General features: G+C 52.2%; 6 protein-coding genes across 6 annotated transcripts; 1 reads left to right on the top strand and 5 right to left on the bottom strand.

Annotated features, from left to right (window-relative positions):
• Positions 1 to 526: 526 nt before the first annotated feature.
• On the bottom strand, positions 527 to 992 carry J4E93_004090 (uncharacterized protein; the record flags this gene model as incomplete). The annotated part of the gene is made up of 2 exons (XM_049342019.1): positions 527 to 885; positions 956 to 992. The coding sequence occupies 2 exons, from the start codon at positions 990 to 992 to the stop codon at positions 527 to 529; spliced, it is 396 nt and encodes a 131-aa protein (XP_049200171.1).
• Positions 993 to 1,301: 309 nt separating this feature from the next.
• J4E93_004089 (uncharacterized protein) lies at positions 1,302 to 2,266 on the bottom strand (the record flags this gene model as incomplete). Its single annotated transcript, XM_049342018.1, has 3 exons — positions 1,302 to 1,731; positions 1,789 to 2,039; positions 2,261 to 2,266. The coding sequence occupies 3 exons, from the start codon at positions 2,264 to 2,266 to the stop codon at positions 1,302 to 1,304; spliced, it is 687 nt and encodes a 228-aa protein (XP_049200170.1).
• Positions 2,267 to 2,774: 508 nt separating this feature from the next.
• On the bottom strand, positions 2,775 to 3,622 carry J4E93_004088 (uncharacterized protein; the record flags this gene model as incomplete). The annotated part of the gene is made up of 2 exons (XM_049342017.1): positions 2,775 to 2,950; positions 3,388 to 3,622. 2 exons carry the CDS (start codon positions 3,620 to 3,622, stop codon positions 2,775 to 2,777), a joined length of 411 nt encoding a protein of 136 aa, XP_049200169.1.
• Positions 3,623 to 4,153: 531 nt separating this feature from the next.
• On the bottom strand, positions 4,154 to 8,119 carry J4E93_004087 (uncharacterized protein; the record flags this gene model as incomplete). Its single annotated transcript, XM_049342016.1, has 6 exons — positions 4,154 to 4,588; positions 5,043 to 5,519; positions 6,189 to 6,326; positions 6,942 to 7,245; positions 7,296 to 7,397; positions 7,881 to 8,119. The coding sequence occupies 6 exons, from the start codon at positions 8,117 to 8,119 to the stop codon at positions 4,154 to 4,156; spliced, it is 1,695 nt and encodes a 564-aa protein (XP_049200168.1).
• Positions 8,120 to 8,555: 436 nt separating this feature from the next.
• On the bottom strand, positions 8,556 to 9,850 carry HEM12 (Uroporphyrinogen decarboxylase in heme biosynthesis; the record flags this gene model as incomplete). The annotated part of the gene is made up of 5 exons (XM_049342015.1): positions 8,556 to 8,629; positions 8,683 to 9,073; positions 9,121 to 9,656; positions 9,704 to 9,745; positions 9,796 to 9,850. The coding sequence occupies 5 exons, from the start codon at positions 9,848 to 9,850 to the stop codon at positions 8,556 to 8,558; spliced, it is 1,098 nt and encodes a 365-aa protein (XP_049200167.1).
• Positions 9,851 to 10,339: 489 nt separating this feature from the next.
• On the top strand, positions 10,340 to 13,273 carry J4E93_004085 (uncharacterized protein; the record flags this gene model as incomplete). Its single annotated transcript, XM_049342014.1, has 5 exons — positions 10,340 to 10,408; positions 10,442 to 10,540; positions 10,587 to 11,424; positions 11,474 to 13,123; positions 13,179 to 13,273. 5 exons carry the CDS (start codon positions 10,340 to 10,342, stop codon positions 13,271 to 13,273), a joined length of 2,751 nt encoding a protein of 916 aa, XP_049200166.1.
• Positions 13,274 to 14,282: the final 1,009 nt, after the last annotated feature.

Genomic DNA, 14,282 nt, shown 5'->3' with positions numbered 1-14,282 from the left:
GCGTTGGGTCTGCTGCGCGACTCTCAGCTCGGCCTCCGACTGGGCTGTGCAGACGGGCATGCTGAAGCTGTCGCCTGTGTGCAGGTAGCTGGTGGGGTGATGTGTAGGAGTCTGGCGTAGATATCAAAAACCGGCTACTGGACCGCGAGTGTGATGTATGAGCCTGGGTGTGGTGTGTAAGCGCGCTTGTAGTAGTAGTAGGTGTATGTAGTAGGCGACTGTATTTATTACCTGGTAGTGGCTACAAGGTGAGTGTAGAAGGGAAGGGGCATTGGAACAAGAAAGCGATGTATTGACTAGTCTACGCGCTAGTCGCAAAGGGTAGGTGAAGGTGACGCAGCCGTCTTTTGGATCTCTACTGCACTACTTGGCTGTCACACAGAACTTGGAAGACGCCGTTGTAGAGGGAAGCACACTGTGCACAGATACTCTGGACTAAGAGACAGTGATGTCCGCCTGTTGCACTGACGACGTCAAACTGACCACACACCTCGCATCGATCGTCGCTACCATCTACTCCCGCCCTTCAAGTCTCCTTCTCCAGCATTTCCTTGAGATACGCCATCCATTTGGCAGCAGATGCTACGTGCACTTGATGGCCGTGATTACTGAGCTTGCACATCACTTTGACCATGAGATCAAGTTGATCTGGCGTTCGCTGGTTCAGAAAGTCGCCGAGATCGGCATAGCGATGGAAATTGATGGAGAAAACGTTGAGTTTGTATGGTAGTAAGGCCACCTCCGACGTGATCTGGCGGCAGACAAAGAGCAGAGGTTCACTATGGCGTGGCTCAGATGCGGCGATGCCTGTCTGCTTGTGGTATTTCTGGTGTAGGTTGATGGTTTCATGATACATGGCGTACTCGAAGATCATGTTTCGCAGTTCTGCGGGGAGCAGGAGCAGAGGTGAAGTTATCGCGTTGAGGCAAGTGCTAAAGGAAGATGTCAGCATCACTCGAAGGGAGCTCGTTGATAGCTAGCTCACATTTCATGGGAGCGTTGCTTCATATCTTCTGGTTGCGCTTTGTGCACGGACATGCTAGAGTCGTAGGCGTCCCCGGTGTTCCTTGATGCCGCGGACGGAGGCTGGGAGGTGAGTGTAGAGGGGAAGAAGGATTGAAGCAAATGAGAAACAGAAGGGTAATTTTTGGCAAGCGCGCTAGTCGCGAACGGCAGGTGAAGGCGACTGCCATGTCTTTTTCGCCTATGCTACACCGCTGCGCTGCTATAGAGACATCGGAAAGGAACCCGCTGGAAAGAGACAACAGTCCGAAGAACTCCAATCCATGCTCTTGTAATCGCTACTCCTCATTCTGAGCTAAAAGCTTGGAGTTCATAGACTTGAATATCCTTGCAGCTGCCAACCTGTACTTCTCCTCATACTGCCACCACTCCAGTCCACATAGCACGAACTCCACAAGGTCTGTCGTCCGAAGAACTTCCATATCGATCATAACACCAAGTTGGTCTTGTGTGCGTCGCTGAAGGAACGGCAAGAGAAGTTCGCCCCAGTTGGATACCGCGAAGAAGTTGAGTTCGTATGGCAGTAGCGCAGTCTCGGCATGTATCTGACGGCAGACGCGGAGCAGATTGACTGGTGATCGAACTTTGTTGTACATGCGCCCGCGGACTATGATGATATCTTGGTGGTCGAGAGCAAGGGCGAAGATTATGTTCCTGATTTCAGCTGGGAGGAGAAGTAGAGGCGAGGTTGTTGCGTTGAGGTAGGTGCTTTTTGAAGGATTGAGTTAGCAATAGTCAACAAGATACCATGACAGGGCAACTCACATCTCGTTCAGTCGTTGCTCTTGTTCCGCGGCCTTGATCCTGAGCTCTTCTTCAATCGCCGACTTCTCTTCAATACTGAGCACCTCTTCACTGTTGGGCTCGCCTTCGGTATTGTGGTCCTCTTCGAACTCTAGCTCCACTTCGGTCTCGAGCTTCTCTGCTTGCGCTTCGGCGGAATTCATGCTGGAGCTGGTGTCCTCTTGCTGCTCTTCGGGGAGCGACATACTGAGCTTGTGTTTGGTATTAGGTAGCTGACGGAGGCGGGAGGTGAGTATAGAAGAGAAGGAAGGGCGGGGAAGAGAGGTATATATAATTGCTCGTCAGCGCGCTAGTTTAACAGCACGAAGGACAGGTAAAAGTAAAGCTGAGAGTCCGAGAGCCGATCTTATCGCTCACTACACGACCTCGCTGCAAGTAAGAGAGAAGTTGGAAAAAAGCACCCCTGTGCAACGGCATTGACAACCAAAGAGACATCCATGATGGCATTCCCGAGCTCGAAACCTGAAATCGACGCTTTCAGCATCTGACTCAGCTGCGCCCTAAGAGCACCCGCCTAATCTCCAGCCATTCAGTTGCAGACCTCTCACGTTTAGAAGACCTATACCTCCGTACACTGGTCATGACACCAATCTGAGCCGGTGTTCGAGCCTCGAGAAATGAAAATAGTCCGCCGGAGCTGGTGATGGTAAAAGCATCCTGCATAAATCCTAAGAGAGGTTTGGTGACGATGAATGTGTTGAGAGCGTATGGGACGAGCGAGGTCTCGGCGTGGATTTGACGGCAGACCCGGACCAGGTTGGTTGGTTGTTTAACGTTGGTGAGAACTCCATCAATTATGTAGACCTCATGATGGGTGAGAGCTAACGCAAAGATCATGTTGCGAATCTCCCCTGGAAGGCGTAGAAGCGGGGATGTTGTTGTGTTGAGATACGTGCTGTAAGCGACGTACGTCAGTATCTATCGAAATGATCAGTTTAAGAGAGAACTTACATTTGGTTCAGCCGTAGTTCCTGCTGCGCGGCCTCGACTTTCAACTTCTCCGCACGCTGTATGATTGCGCGCTCCTTGTTCACCTCCTTCCTGGAGGAGTCCATGCTGGCGTACTTTGGTTGCATCTCAGAAATGAACGCGCTAGAGTAGGGGTTGGGGTGTGAGCAGATAACTAACGGAGGTACGGAGGTGAGTGTTGAAGCGAAGGAAAGTCTGTGATGGGGGATATAATTGAGACTAGTCAGCGCGCTAGTTGGCGATCCCGAAGAACAGATGAAGTTGGGAATCTAGAGCTGTCTCACTTTTGGATTGCGCCCGCTGCTCCCACGTAGGAGAACTGCTAGAAAAAAGCAGGCCTGGATCAAGAAATTGGCCACGGTTATGTATGACACGATGTAGCCTCAACATAGAGACAGAGCTGAAATGCGCGGCGCCTTCCATCTGCCATAGTGATCTATGCTCGCGAGTCCATGTCCTTATGTCTTATTAGGACACCCTTGCTTCTATGTCGCAATCGATCCAACCATTCACTCGCGGTTCGCACGCCCATCATCATCCGCGGGCCCCTCTCAACTCTCGCCATAGCGCCAATTTGTGCCGTTGTTCTACGTTCAAAGAAGTCTTTGGCAGCGTTGTAGTGACCGTAGACCACAAAGACATTGAGCTCGTACGGAAATAGAGCGGTCTCGAGGTGAATTTGGCGACACACGTAGAGCAGACTGACGTTGACAGGATCTGGCCAGCTGCGATGCTTCCAGCAGCCTGTTCCACCGGATCCGTCTTGTATACTGGGAATTATGTGTAGCTTGGTGTCGCCGTGACTCAGGGCGTAGGCGAAGATCATGTTTCTAATTTCTGCGGGGAGACGAAGAAGTGGGGAGGCGGTAGCATTGCGTTGAGTACTGCAATCACTGATTAGCACCTGCTCCCAAGAGCCTGCCTTACTCTGTGACCTACATGTGAGCGCGCGTTTCTTCCGGTTGACTCTCTGTGTTCATGGTGGCGTCGGCGTTGGTATTAAGTGTTGTGAGATATAGGTGCAAGTATGCTTGTATTGTAATGTCTACCGACTAACTAGTGTGGAAGTAGGAACTAAGTACCCATCAAGGAATCACGTGACAAGTGTTGCTGGGCGGTTTACAGATGTGGGTGTTGGAGTAGAGGGCATCGGGAGGGCTGAAAAAGGAGAGATGGTCATTCGCAGCCAGTGCGCAGGTCGCACAAGGTAGGTGCACGGGACAAGTAGCTCTACACCTCAAATGCTTACTTGCAGGGATTGACATTGGATGTATTGAACCCCTTCTTGCATCGACAATGAGACGCATCATTCACGCGCTCTCGTAACTGGAACTTGTGGCGCAGTCAAACGTCCATCCTACCACACCTTCATATTTAGGCGCAGAGCCTCATAACTTCCCGTTTCCATAAGAGCCATCCATTCTGTTGCGGACCTAGGCTTCCCGGCTTTTTCAGAAACCGCATTTCGCTGACTGACACTGCCCATCACTTCCCTCTGTGCCGCTGTCCTCTGGTGAAGAAAGTTCCTTGGAGGCTTACGCTGGTAAACCCACTCTACAGCAAATGTATTGAGCTTGTAGGGAAGAGTTGCAGTCTCAGCATGGGTTTGTCGACACACGAAGAGGAGGTTGAGCGGTTGTCGAACGTAGTGTGGCCGACAATCCTCATGGAACTTGAACTTCCAGCGCGGAGTACACCAGAAGATCTCAATAGTAGGCTGTGTAAGGGCGAGGGCAAATATCTGATTGCGGAGCTCAGCGGGCAAGCTCAGAAGCGGTGATTTGGTGTTGCGCTGGGTGCTGGAGAGAAGGGTCAGTGTATTTCATCGATTTCGTGATCGCAGGTAGCTCACATTTGATCGCGATCGCTCTCTGACTGCTCGTCTGACACCGACATATCGATTTCGACGTCACTGCTGATTGCCGTGAAGTTGGTCGACGAAGACTTGAAGTTCAGGGTTGTAGAAGAGAAGAGGAATGGATCAAAAGAAGTATACATAAGAGTCTGGTCATTGCGCTACCAAGGGTGATTACGAAACTAGTCCCACTTCGGGTGTACCCGCGAGAAGGCGCGACCACTGCACCTTGTCAACCGCCACCTCGTGGCAACAGAAATATGTTCGTGTCCTCACATTCCATACTCTCAAGGAGGCTAGATCTCGGCCGTGGCAACCAGCGCTCCATCCATACTTTCGCAGACCCCATGTATACTGTATGTTTGCCTCCAAACTCGTCAACGGACCATACTTTCTCCATGACCTCCCTCTGCGTTGCGGTCAATCTCTCGACGAAGTGCATTGGATCATGCCAATAGTACCGCTCATACCCTTCTCTTATCCTCTCCCAGGGCCTGTTCAATTCGATCACCCATGTATTGACTTTATACGGAAGCAGTGCGGTCTCGGCGTGGATTTGGCGACACACGAACAGGAGGTTGACGGGGCGCTTGAGGTGGTTGAGACGCTTGGAATTGCGGACTGGGCGCTTTTTCAGCTTGAAGGAACAAGACCTCGCCGAGAAGCTGATGGGGTTGTAGAAGATGTTGCAGAATTGCTTGTAGTGGTAGCGATATTCGAAGCCTCGGCGTTCAGCTTGTTTAATCTTCCAGCGATGAGAGCGCTCTGGAAAGGTTATCGGGATGTAGCCGTGATTGAGGGCGAGGGAGAAGATGTGGTTGCGGATCTCGGGGGGAAGACGGAGGAGTGGGGATGAGGTAGCGTTGCGCTCGGTGCTAGCGAGACTTGTTAGCTGACAGTGTTGAATTATAGAAGGCTTTGACGAACATGTCGTCTCGACGTTCATTCGAGCGGTTCGTCGTCCCATACTTGGTGCGCTGCGTTTTCGAGGTCGACATACTGGAGTCGGACTCTGATTGGGCGAGCTGAAGGGCGAATATTTGAGATCAGGGGAGGAGTATGAGGCAATGGAAGTAAACCCAGAATGAGTATATACCGTTTGGGAAAGTGCGCTAGGTACGAAGTGACAAGAAGTGAAGGAACTTGAGTATTACTACTCGACACGAATAAAAGGACCGCTCATTGACAAGTAATCTCGCCATTGTTGGGAAATACCCAGAGCCTCTGCTGTGCCCTAGACAGCCCTTAAGACTTGGGAAGCCTCGTAGCTAAGAGGACAGAATTAAAAATCTTCAATCCAGCCCACACGTCACTCCAACCCAGCCTGACACATGGCCATCCATTCAGCCGCCGAGAACACCAGCTTCCTACCGCTATTATACGGGTATTCGCGTGGCACTGCTAGCATAGCCGCCCTTTGCGCAGGCGTTCAGCACTTCAGAAACTTGTACAAGGAGATTGTGTGGATCTTTATACATGAAAATGTGTTCAGCAAGTAGGGGAGAAGGGCAGTCTCCACATAAGTCTGCCGACAAACGTAGAGAAGGTTGACCGAGTTCTTGTTCTTGAGCCAGGCGCCGTAGTTCCACTTGATATCTCCCTGAGTGAGGGCAAGGGCAAAGATGTGATTGCGGAGTTCGGCGGGGAGGCGAAGGAGAGGAGAGTCTGCGTTGCGCTGGGAACTGTCGTCTTTTGTCAGTCACGGTTACTTCGTCTTGTCTGCGGCAAGCTCACATCTCGTCCCGGGTAGTGGCCGCATGAGAGGCAGTCGTAAGCTCAGTACTGTAGTCGGGAGTGGGATCGACGCTGTCGCTATGTGTCAGTCCTCATTCCCTCTTGACGACGGCAATTGACGTACATCTCGTTGGAAATCGGGTGGGCGAGAGGCGCGAGATCAGGCTTGGCGCCCTCGGAGTGCTTTTTCGGACTCGACATGCTGTAATCGAGGCTTAAATCTTGGTCACTGGAGCGGATGCGTATGTTGGAGACATAACGAGAGAGTAATGGAACAGGGTAGAAACTGTAGATATCTACACTGCGTCAGTGCGTCAAGCATAACGCCAGTGAGAAGGCAACAACGACTCCTTCACTTCCATGAGAGACTTCCGAGCACCGCAATTTCCCCCCAGAAAACCCCCCGCTAAGATCCAGGTTTCCAGTCAAGCCAATAGACCCACGACGGGTCCCCTCTCGTACTCAAACATGATACCCATTCAGTCGCAGACATACGCCTATAGAAGAGCCATCTGCGCTCCCAACGCGTCTTGACGTACTTCCATCTCCTAATTACATCCTGCATGAGCTCTATCTGAGTAGCCGTCCGTCGCTTGAGGAACGCGACTAAGCTGACGGGCCTGCTTCGGCAGATCTCGAAGCTGTTTAGCTTATACGGCAGGAATGCCGTTTCGGAATATATCTGACGACAAACGTAGAGAAGGCTGAGTAAATTCTTGTCACGCGACTTGACCACGTAGGCGCATGAGTCTGGGGGACCGAGAATGAATATCTCGTGGTAGAGGGCGTAGGCGAATATCGAATTTCGTAGCTCGGGGGGCAGGCGGAGGAGGGGCGAGGCGGCTGCATTGCGCTCGGAGCTTGAGGCTGTGTGTTAATTCTGCCAATCGTATCCTGCAATGTAACTTACATGTGCGTTCGCATCAGCCGCCTTTGACATAAAGGATTCATGCTTTTCTCTAACCACTCCTTCCGTTGTGCGCGAGTCGCCATTTCGGTGGAATTCGCTTGGCTGCAGCGTTAGTTGACACAGATCGAGGGTTCAACTGCAGGTAATAAGGGTGAGTGATTAGCGTGATTATACCCGTCACGTACATCACGCCAGGCAGCGAGTGGAGACTCCTCAACAGGGCTCTTTCGAGCCAAGCAGGAAATTACCCTTGAGATCTACATTGCTCTAGCAATGAGCTGAGATGTTCTGATTACGTAGTGAGGAGGTCATCGATGTCCAAGTTGTGAGTGGCTGGAGTTCCGAAAGTAAGGTGTGAAGGTATACAGTAACTCCTGGAATTCCCTACATCCATCGAGAGCACACCGAAGGTATCCAGGCCCACCCATTGTACCTTGATCGAAACAATGTCCAACCCATGAAGGAGCGCCACCTCACCATGCCCACCAAACCGGATCAATCTCATGATTAGCAATCATCTCCACCCACGCCGTCGCCGCCCGCGGTTCTTCGTCATGGTAAAACTGCACCTTATCCATCACATACCTCTGAGCCTCAGAGCGCCTACTCAAAAAAGTCTTGAGATTTACAATGGGGTCGTGGCCCCCGACGACAAATGTGTTGAGCTTGTATGGGAGGAGAGCAGCTTCCGCGTAGATTTGTCGGCAGGTGAATAGTAGGCCGAATCGCTCTTGTATTGGGTAATTCTTCAACTTGGGCTCCAGCCAGGTCTTTCCGATTTTGGGACGGATTGTCCCGTGGTCGAGGGCGTATGCGAAGATCATGTTTCTTAGCTCGGGAGGGAGGCGGAGAAGCGGCGACTCGATGACGTCGTACTGAGCGCTGTGAGTGTCGGGCTGTTCACTAATTCTCTGAGTTAATGGGGTGGCTTGAACGCTGTGTATCGCTCGACTAACATTTTGGGGCTGGATTTTCGCGACCGGCGAATCACTCGGCGTGGGAGTTTTGACTTCTTGCTTCTAAGCAGCATATCTGACTTGGTTATGCTGACTGTATTGGCGATTTTGAAGCAGACGCGACCTTGCTTGCTGATGGTCGGAGGTAGTGCTTGGCGGGGGAGAGCGGAAGGTAAGCGACCTAGGTTAGTGCGCAACACGTGACGGCGGTCAAATGAGAGTGGTCACAATCATCAGAGACTGGGAGTGCTTCGAAAGCTCGTTCGGCTGGGTTATATAGCTATGTCAAACCCTCAATATGACCTTAGGCTTTCGTTAATCTGTGGATCTCTTCAAAGTAAAACTTTAGGTCGTCTGGCTTAACGAATGGTGTGATACCTGCGAGCTGTTAGGACAATGCGACGTCTTACGTAATCCATGGCTTGACTTACCGTGTCCAAGGTTGGCAATCCATCCCTGCTTGCCACCGCCAAAGCCAGCGACCATCTCCTCTACTACCTTTGTGATGGACTCCTTGGTACCGTACAAAACACCCGGGTCGGCATTACCCTGCAGAACCTTGCCCTTTGCCTGCGCAATCTTGTATGCTTCCGCCGGCGCATGTAGCCAATCGAGGCCGATGGTGTTGTACTTGGTGTCACAAAGATCCGACAAGGCGTACCACGCTCCCTTCGCGAAGACGGTCATAGGGACGGGCTCGAGGCCCTTGGACTGGAGCCGCGCCGGGAGGTTGTCGGCGATGTAGTTGAGGTATGGCAGCGCGAAGGTCTTAAAGGAGGTTGGCGATAGCTCTCCCGCCCAGGAATCGAAGACTTGGATCATCTGCGACAGTCAGCATCGGACCGATATGTTTTGGCAGTGCCACGTACCTGTGCACCAGCCTGAACTTGAAGAGCCAGGTACTCCACGCAAAGCTCGGCAATCTTCTGTAGCAGCGCCTTGCTCTCCTCGGGGTACTTGTAGATCCATGTCTTGGTCTGGATGAACATCTTGCTGCCACCGCCTTCGACCATGTAGCACAGCAATGTCCAGGGCGCGCCACAGAAGCCAATCAGCGGCACTCTTCCTGCCAGCTTTTGCCTAGTCATGGTGATGGCCTTGTAGACATAGTCCAACGATTCGGCAACATCCACCTTCCTCTCAAGAACCTCTTTGTACTGCTTGTCCTCTGGCGTTTGCAGCGGCTCAGGGAAATGCGGACCCTTCTTGTCCACCATTATGACTTCCATTCCCATTGCTTGCGGAATGACGAGGATATCTGAGAAGATGATGGCGGCATCGATAAGGCCTTCATAGCGCTCAATGGGCTGGAGGGTGAGGGTGGATGCGATTTCGGGGCTGCGGCAACATTCGAAGAAGTCGTTCTTGCCTTTTGCCTCGTGGTATTCCGGCAGGTAACGGCCAGCTGTACGATATCAGCATTGGTGAGGTGTCTTCATTAGGTATGCTTACCTTGGCGCATCACCCATATCGGTGGGCGCTCGACCTTTTCGCCTGTTCAGTGTCAATAAGCTGTACGTTGCTGCCCGATTGAGGCTATTGACCTCGTGCTGTGCGCAGAATGAGGTCATTCTTCATGGGCTCGAATTGGGGTGCCATCTTGTTGTGGATGAAGTAAATGTCGGACGTCAATGACATCGGCGTCGTAACTTTGTTCAAGCTCCGGATACCCCGCGCGTGCGGATTGGGCGCTAACTGCATCGAGACGCGTTCCTGCATCTCTACCACCGCGCTATCCCCACATCTCCCTGACGCAAATCTCATCCGAGGATGCTCTCCAGACATGTCCGATGTCTAACGCGTCAAGATCTGGCGTGCCGAAGAGCTTCACATCAGCTCACCCGGAAGGTTTGCAGCACCGCTTGTATCCGCCCACTCTCAAGCTTGACGCGTCCGATCACGAAACCACGTGCGACACCATTCGTCGGTCAAGCATGCTTCCCGGTGTCGCAATGTCGTGGCGCAAAAAGGAAGTCTGCCGTGACACTTGACGACCTCCAACAAGGACCTCTGGAGGCCGAGGCACTACCACCCCAAGATGATGCCGAACCGGAATACCCTCCGCTGTTACAGCAAGTGCGCAACAACATGCTCAAGTTCAGTCACTGCGTCTTAGTCACACGTGTCGGTGGCTTCTATGAGGCAAGCATGCAAGTCGTGCGACATGTCCCGAGCTAATACAGGCTGCAGCTGTACTTCGAGCATGCGGACGAATTTGCGCCCTTGCTGAACATCAAAAAGTCCAAGAGGAAGGTTTCAAGAGGTAGCAAGAAGCCCGCCGTCTCTATGGTCAGTAGTTCAATTCGGCGACCTATCATGAAACTGACACCGCCAGGCAGGCTTCCCCGCATACCAACTGGACCGGTACCTGAAGATTCTCGTCCAAGACCTCAACAAACATGTCGCTATCAGCGACGAGTATCTCAATGATGCACCGACAAAGGCAAAGGGAGAACCACAGTACACCAGGCGAGTGTCGCGCATCGTTACACCAGGTACACTGATCGATGAACATTTCATGGACCCATGGGAGAACAATTATCTTCTCAGCATTTACGTCAATCCCGAAGTACTTACGCAAGAAAAGGCTGTGAAGGAGAGCCCTGGCAGTTCGATTGTCTCTTCTGTTCTCAACTTACCCCGTACAGAGGTCGGCCTGGCCTGGATTGATCTGTCAAGTGGCGACTTTCTCACACAGAGCACAGACATCGCGTCCTTGCCGTCCGCAGTAGCCCGTATCAAACCCCGAGAAATTGTACTAGACAGCATCTTTCAAGAGCAGGATAACTCGCGTTTCGTTTCGATCATGCAAGAAGACGGACATGTCATCACATTTCAGGAACCCTCAGAAAAGCCGCTCACTATCGACGACTGGATACCGATGTTGGAAGACGTCGTGGAAGACTTTGACACTGCCAACTTCACTCCCGGTGAAGTCGCAGCAGGAGGCTCGTTGTTACATTACGTCAAACATCAACTGCTTGGTTCGAGAACACGACTGCGCGCGCCAGTACGACACCAAGCCGAGGAGTACATGAGTATTGACAAGAACAGTCTGAGAGCGCTAGAGATCCGAAACACGATCCGCGAGGGTACTTATGAAGGAAGCTTGCTACATGCACTCAAGAAGACGGTCACCAAAAGCGGTACCAGACTGCTTACGGAGCGCTTGTGTAAGTAGCAGCACACCAGTAAATCCGATCCATCGCTAACACATCCGAGCGGCGCCATCAATGTCGTTGTCAACTATCAACGATCGACTTGACCTCGTAGAGGAGACCATACAGTACCCGCAGCTCCGTCAGGACATCATCTTGCTCTTGGAGCAAACTTTCGATTCTTTACGATTGGTGACGAAGTTCACATATGGCCGTGGCGACGCGGATGACCTCATGGAGTTGTCGAAGACCATCCTTGTCACCTCCAGTATAGTAGACGTCCTTCACGAGCACGCAACCTCGAGGAACTCCATCCCAGTCGATACAGCTTCAACCACATCGGATATTCGAAGACGACAGTGCGTTTCTATGTTAGAGCGTCGATTCGATCTAGCGCAACCGCTTGAACTCGCAAACCGCATACAGCATGCGATCGACGAAGACGGCCTCTCCGAGTACCACCGCATGGAAAACGAAGAAGCTGAAGAGATGTCCGACTTGGCCCAGGATGTGATCGGTCGAGAGGCTGGAGAAGAAGATCTGAAGAGCTTGCCGAAGCGCGTTCAGCCGAAACTTACGATGATCACTGGGAGCTTCAAGAGTGCGACCGATGGACGGGAAGATGTTCACATCATGAAGCGCAATGCTAGCGCGACACTTGAACGCCTTCACAAGAGCTTGGACAAGATGACAGAAGCAAAGGCCACTTTGGAACAAGAGATGCGTCAAAAGATGGGTACAGAAAGCTTGGTGTTGAAGTGGACCCCGAACCTCGCGCACATTGCTCACGTTAAGGGCAAGGACGCAGCTCGCGCTACTGCCTTTTATCCAAGAAGCTTGAGTAGCAGCAAGTCTACCCGCTCATTCCAAATCCCGGAGTGGACTTCACTGGGTGCGCAGATGGACGAGACACGATTCCGCATACGATCAGAAGAACAACGTGTTCTCGGCGAGCTGCGCGAAGGTGTCGTCCAGAACCTTGTGAAACTTAGACGTAACGCCGCCGTGCTCGATGAGCTTGATGTCGCATGCGCATTTGCTACACTCGCGATGGAGAAAGACCTCATCAGACCCACACTGAGTGCAGAGCCATCGCATAATATCGTCGGTGGTCGGCATCCTGTCGTTGAAGCTGGCCTCAGCGAACAAGGCCGCAGGTTCGCCCCCAACGACTGCCAACTCGGCGATAATGAGCGCATCTGGCTCATCACCGGTCCGAACATGGCTGGCAAAAGTACATACCTCCGCCAGAATGCGCTCATCTCCATCTTAGCGCAGACTGGATCTTTTGTCCCAGCGGAGTACGCAGAGATCGGCCTTGTCGACAAGATCTTCAGTCGCGTCGGCTCAGCAGACAACTTGTACCAAGATCAATCAACCTTCATGGTTGAGATGTTGGAGACGGCTCAGATACTCAAAGAGGCTACACCGCGCTCTTTCGTCATTATGGATGAAGTCGGGCGTGGGACGACACCCGAGGACGGTATCGCGGTCGGGTACGCCTGCCTCCATCACCTCTATCACGTCAACCAATGTCGTACGCTTTTCGCAACACACTTCCACGCGCTCGCGGATATGACAAAGAATTTCGAGAAGTTGGCTTGTTACTGCAACGATGTCCTTGAAGAGCCAGACGGCAAGTTCTCATACGTGCATCGGTTGAGGAAGGGTGTCAACCGCGAGAGCCATGCGCTGAAGGTTGCGAGAGTTGCTGGTAAGTCGTGCGCTTCGGAAGTGCACTTTTGGCGATAGTTGCTTACAGTATGCAGGTCTTCCTGAAGATGCCGTCGCGATCGCAGCGAAGGTACTAAAAGAACTCAAAGGACGGACGAGCGATGCTGGGGTGGCTTCGGCAGCTATCTAGCGACGACATTAGGTCAAGAAGTAGATAGATGCAACATGACTGGGCGCCCGGGAGTTGGCATTGCATGATACCAATCATAAATGTCAGCCATCCTTGTCTTGTAGTCACTAAACGAACATAACATTTCACGTCCTCTCCGAATGTCGTAAGCGTATGCTCCTGACAGACGTACCTATCTTGTGTCGCAAAGTACGAATGTGACGTCATCGACAGGAATAGCAATACCCGGCAAGACAACTATCGATTTGGTGTTACTATGCGCATGCAGACCTGGATGGGGTCTAAACCGTGTTGTCCGTCACGGATTCGTGACACCTCGCTTGTATTGATGACGCAAGGCCTGGAGGCCTGGAATTCAGCGTTGAGGGCCCGTTCCTCTACAGAATCACCACCAATTCTGAATGTCGGTACGTTGGACCATCCTAGGTCCCAGGTTTCGAGGATATTGTCGCAGACATGGCTGATGCTGCCCAGATGTAGGGAAACGCCGTCGGATGCAACGATAGCGCGGTAGCTGTTCTTGGTGCGGTACCAGCCAGTGTACTTCCTTAGAGTCGTGCGCGAAAGGATCGGAGTAGGGTAGATGTGCATCGTGATGTTGGGTATGCTCGTCGTTGGAAGGAGATGGCGACGTCGAGGAAGAAGAGCAACAGACGCGTTGGATTCAAACGCGTCAATGTCCTGTGGACGAACGGATTCTGCGCTCACTTTCACATTCCGCGCTCATTTCCTCTTGCACACCGGCTTCTCCTTTTGCACTCTGGACGGAAGGTCCACGTGACATCAACATATCCCGCTTGGCGCTGTCTCCGCGTGGGTTTGGCGACACACATACTGTAGAGGAGGTCGATTGGAAGCGATGCATACCTAGGTAGTCTGGGCAATGCGTGTCTGGTACAGCAACGGGACGACACAGGTCTACCTGGTCCTGCGCAGACATGTATGCCCTGCTTGCGTCTCTCTGGAAATAGATGTGACAGCTTCCAATGCGCTTCCGGCAAAACCCAAA

The sequence above is a fragment of the Alternaria ventricosa genome (assembly GCF_023758065.1).
Source record: "Alternaria ventricosa strain BMP 2768 chromosome Unknown scaffold_6, whole genome shotgun sequence".
NCBI lineage: Eukaryota > Fungi > Ascomycota > Dothideomycetes > Pleosporales > Pleosporaceae > Alternaria > Alternaria ventricosa.
The sequence above is the reverse complement of the archived record's forward strand: the minus strand, read 5'-3'. Positions and strand labels throughout refer to the sequence as shown.